A 12551-nucleotide genomic window follows, 5' to 3' on the forward strand; every position below is an offset into this window, starting at 1 on the left:
GCGGGGATGATTTTTTTTATTATTCTGAATGTCTTCGATCCGGTTTTCTGTCAGCTTCGGTTGAACACACTAATACATTTGCACCGGTAACAATCACCGATTCACCATTGACGACATTATACGAAAGCCACTGTACGATAATAACAGAATGAGAAAATCAAGCGATCTTCTTGACGCAACACTTCCGCTTAATCCTTGTCATCCAACGCCGCAGCCGCCGCCCGGCTGTTGGTCCGGGCGTCCATGGCCGCCGCGGCCAGACTAGTGGCGGTGAAGAAGGCCGGCGCCATCGGCAGCGGTTTGCCGGCTCCGGCCGGATGCCCGCCACCGGGATTTTCCAGACGCAGGGGCCGCGCCAACGCCGCCAGGTTGTGCGCCATGGCCAGCTGCGCCGGGAACACGGTGACGGCGTTGACGTTGCCGGAAGAGGGTGTCTGGTGGGCCGCCGCCGCCGCGGCCAGTTGCTGCTGTTGTTGCTGCAGGAGGGTGCGATAGTAGATCTCCTGCATATGCGCCTGCGCCGGGTGGGCGGTCCCCGGAGCGGCGGGGTTGCACAGGCCGATGGGCAGCGGCAGTCCGCCGGCCGCCGCCGCCGGGAGGATGTTGGAGAGGTTGCCGAGGTTCCACTGCAGCATGCGCTGCATGGCCGAGTAGCTGCCGGCCGCCTCCACCATCAGCTCGAAGTGCACCGACTGGGTGCGCTTCCACTTTGTCCTACGATTAATCGGCATTAAGTTTATCCATGTTACGTTATCAAACAGTTCCGCATACTATTATAATAATGGCTGCATTTCTGTGCTTACCAGCTTACAGCTGTGTACAACGTATTGTACTTACGTTGCGCTATACAATGTATTGTACGCTGTTATGTATTAAGTGATAATTGCACTGGTACGTTGTAGCAATGTACCGATATGCATTCGCTACACCGCATACACAAATTAATGCTTTAGGTAATAATACTATTATTGTAGTATGTGTTATGTGTATACTGAAATGTTATAGGAGAGGATGCATAATATAAAATAATGCATAATATATAATACTGCATACTTCATATTATAAAATTCTGTAACTACGTACCATATAAAAGAATGTACTGTACTTGTACATGGGTATTCTATAGCGAATATGCACGGTTAATTTATATAATCATACGTAATGTCCACATTCTTTTATAGCTGCGAAAGAAATTGCATCTTCTTACTATTAATTTGATATTATACCTTTTTATTAATAATCAACGCACAATTCTGGTAAAGAAAAGAAACATGCAGTACTATTCACAGCAGCAAAACTTCATTTAAACTATCCAAACCATCCATGGTACCCAAAACAGATGCTGCATTTCCGCGCTGAATCTCAAGCGATAATCGTTGACGTAAAAATAATATAATATTTGATATAATATTATTATGGTTTTCTACGAGCACACGGCCACACGTACACCATGCACCGTACAGTATGCAAAAAAGGCCTACCCAGTAGGAAACGTGGATATACCTCGTATCTGTACAGTACACTTCACCGATTCTACACTTTTTTTAGTTAATTATTAAACATTGTCAAAGAACGCTGTCGGACCGTGAAGGCTGGAGCATATCACCGACGGCTATTTGCCTGTTGACCGGAAATGTTTGTTCCCCGAATAAACTGCAGTGGCCGCACTAAGCTACAGCGTGGGCGTGAATGCGTATGGTCTATGTTATTCGATTGCGTTTTGCCGATCCGCGTGATCAGTGTCACAGCGCCGGTCGCATGCGCATGCGCAGCCCGGTAAAGCTCGTCCGTTTGTTTGCCTGCCATCAATCACTACCAGCGTATCATTACAGCGCACGTGTTTGCGGTCCCGTGGTCAGCAATTTGCCAGCCACAAACCTTTACACCGTCTTCCCGCAAATTCTCCCCGAAATATTCAGGCAATCTGCACGCAGAGGAAATCACAGTGCTGACAGTTGTACGGTATTAACAAGTAAGGGATACTCAGATTGTATTAATGTATATCTGACTGTTTATGATAAAGCAAATACCTGCGATTTTGGAACCAGCATTTGACCTGGGCATCGGACAAGCTGAGGCTGGCGGCCAGCTCCATGCGGTCCTGCACGCTGAGATACTTTTGCCGTTCGAAGCGCTTCTCCAGCGTCTGCAGTTGGTTGTCCGTGAAGGCTGCCGGAGCAACATAATTTTATACTTGGCAATGAATTGTAAATACGTGTATGGAGACTTACAGCATTCGGCTGTAATTAATTGTGCCGACTAATTATTCACTGACCTGTGCGCGCTTTGCGCGACTTCTTCCCTTTCGGACTGCAGCCCTGACTGGCCGCGCCGGACGCGCTGTCATCCTGCTCACCTTGTGGACTGTCACCTGCAAAACGGGCAAACGCCAAATGACACCATTATCCACGCTTCCGACAACGCCAGATTTCCTGTACACTGAATGCACACAGCAGGCACTGGACATATTAATTTAATCACGATTCACCAGCATGTACTGATATTGATACCTACATTATCTGTACAGATACGTAGAATTATATGATCATATAATCATCGTAACCACAGCATAATTATGTACACTCTCAATATTCATAACACTAATAAAAAAACTTTACGTGCGCTTACAATCGTTAAATTCTGTAATTACAAGCGATACACTGATTTCTTTCGAAGGGGAGTGCCATTTTCTTTCTTGTAAATTTTCTTTCTTGTAAATTGTAAATTTCCTTCTTTGTAAACTTGAGCCTACAGACTGCGGCGAGTACGAATGTACGATAAAATAATAATTACGTCTACTACTGTAGTTAATTAAGTACGTTTTATTTGTTCCGGTAGTACATTCGCAAACAAACTTTGTTTATAACTGTTTCGGTTATTCAACAGCACATTTGCGTATCTACATACGATTGGTGTATTTATCTTGATTATAGTTCGGAAGGTCACATGAACATAAGGAAATTAAGGACAGATAAAATCACTGACCAAATCCAATACGTACAATTATTGTCAATTATTACAAGAAGATGGCTGTACGGATGAAGGAAAGGCATGAAAGTCGTAAATCAAGCGTAATTCGAAACAGGTACACACAGTACGAGTACATTATTAATGCCACAAATATAATAATCATGCTGTAACTGTGCGCACTATGCAGCAACAGTATTCGCTGCTTGTTGTTTGGCAGACGGTTTAAAAAATAAAACGCCATGCGATAGATACGGTTGTTTACTAACTGTACTTACTGGTATTCCGTTTATAACGAAATTAATTATTTTTTCCTTTAAGATCTGATAGGCGTTTCATATTGGGTAAGGGAACGTTACCGGCAACGCAAAAGCGAAGTGTTTAAAAGGTGAACTTGAGAAACGGTAAACTGCATAATCAGAGACGGCTAAATTTGTTCGAATAAAAAAGTGCCAGTTATTATCGTTTAATATAACTGACGATCGCTTTGGAGTATGTTACACAAGCCATTAGCCCGCATGCTCCGTGGGCTTGTGCAATCGTCTGACCGCTGCTGAAAACGGGAATGAATACCGGGATTCGTTGCTGCACGCATGGTGGTACGGGCGACGTTGTCGCTCGTAAAATGTATTTGATTACCTACAGGCAGCGAATTCTTACAGCTTTGCATAAATTTGCAGTGTTATGCTATGCTTGGCTTTGCTAACGAATACTTGCAGTAAATGAGCAATAGTCTGAAGGAAATGCATAGAAGTATTAATAATTTGTACTGCTTACGAGGCTTCGTGGTTAATGCAGCGACTGTTTTCTGCCGCCGGCTTTCTTATTTACGGCCGTTAGTAATTACATCTCCATTAGCGACCTTTGCAATGCCGTAGTCATATTGCAAAGTATTAAATTAGTAGTTTAATAATTAATATGGCTTATACAATATGACGTGTTAACGCGGCCGCTGTGCCAGCATGTAAACGGTGTGGGCTGGCATCAGCGCTATGAAAAGAAGTGAAACGAACTTGCTAATAATATTATGATGTTGTTGTTTTTGTTAAAATCCTTAGAATGTCAGTTGAAAAAAAAACACCATTTAATTAGCGATATCAGGCTCTAACCTGCGTCGGAGATTTCGCTGTGGGCGTCGCTGTCGCTGCTGGCCCTGTCCTGATCGAAATCCATCTCCGAGTCGACGGCGACGCCGGTGTCGAGACCGGACGCCTCGCTGGCCGCCCGTTCCTCCTTAGCGGCGAGGTCACTGGCGTCGGCAGTGACGGTGGCGCCGCCATCACCCGGCAGCGCTCCCAATGCACACCGCGGGCCAAAACGCCGCTGGTGCTTGGCGTCGGACAGCGGTTTGCTGCGGAGGATGTCCTTGATGAGAAAGGAATTCTTGGCCATCGCCGCCACGGGCGGTGGGCTCACTTGACTGGGCGCTGTCGTCTTCTTCAGTGATTCCGCTAATTTCTCGGTCACCGACGAATTAGTCAGGTAGGCAAGCGGCGCTGGACACGAATTGGCTGCCGGTGCGCCGTCGCGGTCGGTCATGATGCAAGCGAGCGTTTGCGGCGAAGAATGGGCAAATAAGCGTGCAACACTGCCTGAATGCCGACTCAGTGACTGTCGAGTGTATTCAGCGCGGTAATGCGTCGCGGCTAGCGGAGATAAAAACGCGCCCCGACAAAAGCCGATTCTCCAGTAAATAATGGCCCCTCTATCGTTCTATCGTTCTATCGTGCCGTGAACGGCCATAAAAAGCCAAATGAATAACATGGCCGACAATGCGCCGATGATGGGCCGGCACTGCACGACGCAGCGGCCCATGTCGTGCCCGGTTGATTCAGTTTATGCAGCGGAAAGCGGCGCTCATTACCCAACTGTACGTACGGCCTGAATGCCGGGAAATGACGGCGATTTGTTAAGAAATGGCTTCCGTGGTTAATCACATACTGCGCTGGCTATTGACATGACAGTGTAAGTACTTGGCTTGAAAAACATCGTGCAGTCGTTACAATCGTAGTGCTCTTTACTTCAGGGCGGTCGTTGTGATGCCTTTGTGTGGGGCCATCATTTGCCTGCATTGGGAAGATATTACGCCGGCTGAGTGCGGTGCAAGTGGACGGTTTAGACGGGAAGCGGGACGAGTGGGCCGTTTACAAACGAGCCGGTTTGCTGGCCGTCGATGGCAACTAATGCGTGACATGACGCACGGCGTTTATTATTCGTTCAGCGTAGTTTAATACTGCTGCAGTGTGCACGTACGAATCGGCTTTAAATCGATGTACGACTGCTGTGAGAGTGAGTGAACGAGCAAGTGTCACGCTTGTACGAATCGGCTTTAAATCGTTGTACGAGCGCTGTGTGAGTGAGTGTCACACGCCAATGGCGAGCACAGTGGCCGGATTAACAGCCGCAACATCTCCGTTTAGCTGACGCCCACACAGCACACATGGCACACAGCGCTGCACGGCGGCCGCGCCGCACTGGAAATTGGCCAATCAAACCGGCCATTAAGTGGTTCAATCTTTCCCATCATCCTCTTTTACATCGCTTTGCCTTTCTTCTCCCCAGAAGCAGCATAGCGGCCATCCCCAGCGCCAAGATGTGTGTTGTGGGGCTCTTAGTTGGCGGTGTTGGCGTGCGCGCTAATATGCCTCAATCCATTAGCGCGCACCGAGCATGCATAATTGATGGATGGGCATCATGGGCCGCTGCTGCTGCTGCTGCTGCAGCGGAACGGGCTGAAAGGGGGCGGCGCCAGCGCCATGCCATGATGCGGTAATCGGCACAGTGCAGCGCTGCCCCATTATCGGGCATTGATGGCCTCATCACATCAAATTAAACGCCGACTATACACCGGCTTTCATCAAAATAACCGATTGGAAATGCTTGTAATTTTTCTCATAAAACCAAATTACACTTAATACCGGGTCTGCTGGCTGGGCCGCTTTGTGCTGGGAAAATTGGCGTGATCAGCGCCGTGTTTTGTGTCTGTTAATATGCAGCTTCTTTGTAAGCGACCCAATCATGGCTTCGCGCACAACAAGCACACACGAACGGGGCTGCTGTCTTCGGCGTGTTCTCATGCCGTACTTCATGCGCAACCATTGCAGATTACACTGCGCCCGGCAAATTGCCGACAGTTACGACAGCAAAATAACTATTGACGAGGGAAACACGTTGGCATTGGCCGCATAATAAAACGCCAATTTCGCCGAGCGTGTCGTCGTTTACATCTTGAGAACAGGGGTAATTATAGTTGGAAAAAGGTAGATAAAGGACAGTAGGCGGGCACGATTAATGCGCTGTAATTGCTGGCACAACTCGCAAACATGCAGACATTGTTTACTCGCACACAAAAACTTAATGTTCAACAAAACATGAATGCGCGGTTTTATCCATGCCACCGCGGTGGTTCGAGTATCCTTGGTAATCAGAGGCTGCACCGTACCGTCTCTTTTTCCTTATATACAACTTAATTTGGATGCGGAACCAAGCCAATAATTCTATAGTATAAAATTTTGAAAGCACAACATTTACAACAAAAAATTTCAATAACATCGATTTTGATGATGCAAACGGCTTATAAAAAAACCAATTTATGCACTGCATAAAACCACGCATGTAATTTTTCTAGTCATATTTAATTTAATTTGGCAACCGATACCTCATAATCTTAAAAATATAAAAGTCTCGGCAAATATATATTTCTAAAATTGTTTTAGCTTATTTATTGGCATCCGCTGATGCTTTTAAATCCTGTCGGCAAGTTGCGACGGTGGAAATCACAAAATCTGTTAACTTACTAGAAAACAAGAGTTGAGTAATTATAATAATACGTTCTTTAGATGATAAGCTTGACAATTTTATAATATGGCGCAGTCAAAATGTATAACAGTATCATGCTCGGAGTTCAATAATTGTTACTGTAACTGCTCGCAATTATTTTTGGTGATATTCAATCATTATTCTGTTGCGATGAGTGCATACGAACATATGTAAACATGGTTAAAGCCATTATGCTTGTGAGTCCGGGCCCAATTATTAAAGTATTAGAATGCTGTAGTGGGCGTAACGCTGGCATTGCCGATATTACTGTGTTTATCGAATCAATCAATAGCGAATAGTCAGTGTAGCGATGCTGGCCTGAATTAGCCGGGCGCATGTCAGTGCCATAATGCGATTATCCAGCGCCGATCGGTTCCGACGGCGGAAACGCTAACGCAGCCCGAACGGGAGCGTTTGGCGTACACTGACGGTATAATGGCCAGGCAAGCAGCTAATGGAAACTGAAAAGCGGATATTAGTGCGTACAAAGCACTACTTAGCTGCTGCAGCGCCACTGGAGTGTAATTAATCAGCGAACAACACTTATGTAAATGATTATTACAACGTAATGGCTTCCGCGGTCGGGGACATGTTTGAAAACACATCGCGCCGCGCCCGAGCACTAATGGCATCTGACAGGCAAGACAGATGTGTTAATCTCCCGATAAGAGACGCCGATTCAATTTGACAAATTCATCAGGGCCGCGCTGGACGCGGCACGTAACCGGCTACTAAACCGCGTCAGTGTATGTCCTGATGAGATTTGTCGGGACGGCGCATGAACATTTAATGGGCGCGTGTATTATCCGCACACAGTACACACGGGCAAATTATCCCGCCGTTGCGTCCTGTTGCCGGCTTGATCTTGTGTCTGTACGAGTGCATTACCGGCCATGAATGCATGAGTCCATGCAGCGCGACTAATTCCGCATATGGCCCACTCCCAGCTAATCAACCGTACATCCCAGTCATTTTAACCTTTTCCCTGTAAATCCACTCGCTCCGCTTCCTGCCGGCTCCGCTTAAACAGTTGTCGACGGAATCGGCAAGGCTATTACGCATCAAGCAGTTTATTTTTGCAATTTAACGAACGACCCGCAGTGCCGGCTGCACGGTTTATCGCACCGAAAGGTCAACTGCCCATAGAGTCGAATTTCCGCAATCGTATTGTACAAAGATGGACAGCTGGCCGGGAATATCTGCAAAACACCTCTCGGATAGTGAAAATCTGTTGTTACTAATAAAATAATTCAACCAAGTATCCTTCTCGAGATCTGGGAATTTATGCACAGCGAAAGACAGTCTTGCTTTCAGCGGCTAGCTTTTAAAATACTGCGCTGTATGCGGCTATCCTGATGGTGCATTAATTAAATTCATGGGCGAATGCAATAAAAACACAGAGCCAATAAATTTTCAGCAAAGATAAAGGAAAGAAATGAAATTTTAGCGCAGATGTTGTGCGGGACGTTTCAATCTAATAACGCAGATCGCAATAAGTTTCCGGGGCAAACGGCATAACAGGGAAAGGTCCGGCCGGGTTAAAGAGAACCGTCGAGTATTTGACGCGAGCAAAGTGGTGCAGCGCAACGTGCACACTTACGCAGCGCCCACGCCGGGCTGGTACTGGATGCCGGCAATGGCGGCGATGGTCTGCTGCGGATGACGGTGGATGGACACCGCCAGACCGGCGACACTGCCGCTGAACACCACGCCGATCACCGCCACCACCACCATGCCGATGGAGCCGTTGAAGACGTACTCGTCGCGCGACACGTGGATCATGCCGTCGGGATCGATCTGCAACGGTCACTCTTTATATACATAGCCGTTTGCGAAACGTACAAGTCAGAAAACTCGTTCAACACCGTACAAATCAGGAGGTACGTACGATGGTGGAGAACTGCTGCGGCACGTAGAAGGTGTTGGCCAGGAAGAAAGCCAGGACGCCCAGCGCGAGGTTGAGCGCGGCGGCGATGGTGTTGATGAGGATGAGGGTCAGCGGCAGCCGGCGGAAGGGCTTTCGCTCCGAGTGGTTGTTAAAGAGCGCGATCTGGCGGATGCGGTAGCCGTGGCATAAATTCGTTATGTTGGCGCTGATGAGGGATATCCCGCTGCAGAGCGCCAGCACCGTCACGGCGAACTCCAGACTGCGGCTCTGCTTCCACGAATAACTAAACACTATTAAGACGTCCTTCGCTTAATACTGGTTTTAAGCTCTTCGCTTAATACTTCGCTTGATACTGTTTACAGTGCGCAATTCGCTGCCCAATGGAGAAAGTGTATTACTGTGACCTTTGTGCTTACCGTACGAGCTGATGGCGATGGTCAGGCAGCCGTGGACCAGCCCGCAGATGCCCAGGCAGAACACCGTCTTGGCCTTGTCGCTGCACATTCTCGCCGCTGCTGTCTTAATGTGCAGATAAAACGGTTGAAGAACAAATACGTCCCAGCATTCGATCCCGTCCAGTGGACAGTTACCAGCTGCAGATCTGGAATGCTGTTACACAGTGACACTGACCGATATTGCCCAACACCGGACTATTTTGCATTCAGCATTTACTCTGCCAACAATCACTACAGGCACAGGCGATCTTATCGGTTGTTGGCAAATAAATCGTCCAAACTGAGCAGCGGGTATTATTTGGGTGACAGTGTGCCAGTGTAAATCACCGGCACACTGTGCCATCTAGTACACGCATACTGGGACAGTGTTTTGTGCGTTATCCGGTCAGAACGGCAGTCCGATACATTTGCCAAGGCTTTCTTTTGCTGACAATACGGAAAGAAGGCTTCGACAAACGTATCTTGTCGCGCTGGCTCCCTATCGGGGAATGTACAGGCCACAATGACGACCTTTGAATGGTCCCGCTACTAACCGAGCACTGCGCTGTATGTAGTATGTACTAATACTGTAAAGGTTCACAATCAGTTGAATATGAATAGTCACTGGTGTAATAATTAATATACAATGCTGTAGTCTCTATACGCGTACCCAGTACAACTACGTACACGTATAGATATATTTAGAACTTTCAATTGTGTCCACAGTATATGTACAAGTACAGACTGTACTTGTTATAGTTCATTAAAGTAGAAGGTTTTCACTGGCAGTTTATTAAGTACTGATTAAACGCACTCAAGGTCATGTCATTATTCGGCTTTTCATTACTTTTATCAACCGATAACATGCCAACACATGTACCACGTACAACAACAGTAGCTGTTATGAGCCATCTCAACACATATTAATTTGTCATAACGTGGCGAAGCATGTTCAGTGCAAAGTTCGACGACATAATAATATTATTTTACGGCACCGTTCTCCGTACATTAGACGTTAAGGTTAATTATACAATGTACATGTACAACAATTCCAAAAACTAATTCAGCCAACAGTTACAAAATAATAATGGTCGACCGACGACGCCCCTAGCAGCAGAAGAGAATCTGGCAGCCGGTGTGGAATTCTACGTATTGGTGCACTTCCGGGTGTCCGTTTGGCGTAATTCCTGCCTGCAACATGCCGAAACGGGCGCCATCCGCAGCTCCGACCGCAAAGTCACCGGCCCAGGGACGACCTCGCCGTTGCAGCGTGTTGATTATGCGGCCGGATCCCGGAGGTGGGCGGGGTGTAGTCGTTCTGGTAGACGAGGAGCGGCGCACTGCGCTGCTGCATGCTCCGCGTCCAGCCGACGCCGCCTCGGTCCGCCGCGGAGGCGCCACGGGTCACCAACCGGCAGGCCACCACACTGCCGACGATATGCGCTACCAGGCTGATCAGCCCCGTCAACAGCATCAGCGCGTACAGCGCAATGAGGAGGACGACGTACAGCCGGTAGGTGGGTTTGTAGAAGCCAGGCGCTGATGGAGAACGGTGACCAGCAGCCACAGCGTGTACGAGCACACCGAGAGCATCCCGAGGATAAGGACGGCAGAGAGCACCGTCAGGCCGGAAAAGGTCGCCAGGCTGCAGGGGACGGAGGGGTCGGCCGTGCCCCGGAGGCGGGCGCGGCGCCGCAGCTGGCCATGGCTGACCACGCCCAGGATGCCCGTTATCAAGGTGCACGCGCCCGCCCAGATGCCGGAGCCGGCGACGATCACGTGGTAGCTGCGGAGGACTGTCACGTACATGTACTGGTCTTGCACCAGCAATACTGCTGCAGAAGAAGTTTTAATGTATTAAGGGCGCAGTCTTAAATAGTAAATAATAATACTTGTGAATTTTCTATTAAATGCTACGGCGAGCATTGACCGGAAGTCGATCAGGAGAATATTTGCACGTACCGGTTATCTGGAAGAGCACAGTTAACCCTCCACAAATAATAAATAAGACTCCCAGCCGCATCAGCGCTCGACAGCTCGCGCGATAGTCCATGGCGTTCTTCTGATTCCGTCAAATTTTGCTATGTATACATCAAGCTGTACAAATGCCAACCGAAGACAAGAACGATCAGGAGTACATCATGTGTGCTTTGTACAATTGCATGCTTCCCAAATTCCCTTCGGAACCGATCTCCATCTATTTCCGGTCAAAATTAGCAAAAATTGTAGCGAATTGTGAACGTCACTGAATAATTCCGGCCGGTGCGTAAATTATGTTGATAACTACACCATTCGAACAACATGAGCGTTGACCGGAAGTGGCGTGATTTTATGGAATAAAAGTGACACCGTAATCACAGTAATATTATTGTTAGTCAGAATAGTCTACGAAAACTGCAACCAAGATAATTTACCGGGCGCGACGAATCTGCTTGGCCATGTTGCGGATTGTTGCGGCGTGTATTTGCAGTGGTTACAAAACATGTAGCGCTTATCGGCAGCTCCCCGAGCAGCCGATTACTCAACACGGTGAGTCGGTGTATCTGCGGAGGAATGCCTCGGTGCCAGCTGTAAAGCGGGCGGCCATTTCACGCGAACCTTGTTAAATACACAGACCGTTTTACGTGGAGGAACGGACCGGTGAATGTTAACAAACATTGCGCTGGAGATAAGCGGCAAATGAAGATTAGCCGGTGTGTCGCTGCGCCCGGGAAGAACTCGTAAAGCAAACCAGCGACACCACGATAAATACGTTATTACTGCCGATAACCGCTATTATTAAGTGTATGCATGTATGAGTAACAAATGTGGGGCACCGGGTTTGGTGAGAAAAGCAACGGAAGTACGTGTATACTACGCTCACACTTGTACACCGTAGGTACCTTTGGAAACTCTCGCTACTTCCGCCGCTACTCCATGTTAAGAACTGACCATACTTTTGTTGCTCACTATATTGTGCGAAATTTAATTTACAAAATTAATCCCAAATATATATACACAGATATATTTATGTTTTTTATTGAAATTCTATTAGTACATTCTTTCAAAATATTTATTGTACATAATTATTTTGTATATAGATATAATATACGTATGTACAGTATATCCAGCAGACCTTTTGTATTACAACTTGTTTCCCAATATGCTTTATCTATGTACAACCATATGCGCACGTTAGTATTTTTTTATACAGATATAATTGTTCCTTTTACTTATATTAGTACATATATATAATCGTTACTATTTATCTAACGAGGGAGATACCCGAACACGTCCGCGTCAGATCAGCATACACTTGGTACCATTAGAATCCTTAGAATTTCAGCTATTTTCTTTGATAATCAAAATACCCCCAGATAAAGAACTCGAGTTTAGGGATCCCTGAGAAGCCAACACAGATAAGATGGCTGATTTCCATCGAAACGTCAGCAGACGCCATACAG

The 12551-nt window shown here is 47.2% G+C and overlaps 2 protein-coding genes and 1 pseudogene across 2 annotated transcripts; all 3 read right to left on the reverse strand.

Moving 5' to 3' along the window:
• Positions 1-7: 7 nt before the first annotated feature.
• Positions 8-5698, reverse strand: LOC129601267 (homeobox protein B-H1-like). The gene is made up of 4 exons (XM_055500035.1): positions 4077-5698; positions 2276-2371; positions 2031-2169; positions 8-714 (listed from the first exon to the last, which is right to left on the reverse strand). The coding sequence occupies exons 1-4, from the start codon at positions 4504-4506 to the stop codon at positions 189-191; spliced, it is 1191 nt and encodes a 396-aa protein (XP_055356010.1). The 5' UTR covers positions 4507-5698; the 3' UTR covers positions 8-188.
• Positions 5699-8133: 2435 nt separating this feature from the next.
• LOC129601269 (uncharacterized) lies at positions 8134-9481 on the reverse strand. Its single transcript, XM_055500036.1, has 3 exons — positions 9091-9481; positions 8675-8964; positions 8134-8583 (listed from the first exon to the last, which is right to left on the reverse strand). Exons 1-3 carry the CDS (start codon positions 9176-9178, stop codon positions 8383-8385), a joined length of 579 nt encoding a protein of 192 aa, XP_055356011.1. The 5' UTR covers positions 9179-9481; the 3' UTR covers positions 8134-8382.
• A 450-nt stretch (positions 9482-9931) lies between these two features.
• Positions 9932-11689, reverse strand: LOC129601268 (uncharacterized; annotated as a pseudogene).
• Between the last annotated feature and the right edge of the window lie 862 nt (positions 11690-12551).

This window comes from Paramacrobiotus metropolitanus, unplaced genomic scaffold (assembly GCF_019649055.1).
Source record: "Paramacrobiotus metropolitanus isolate TYO unplaced genomic scaffold, Prichtersi_v1.0 Parri_scaffold0000225, whole genome shotgun sequence".
NCBI classification, from domain to species: Eukaryota; Metazoa; Tardigrada; class Eutardigrada; order Parachela; family Macrobiotidae; genus Paramacrobiotus; species Paramacrobiotus metropolitanus.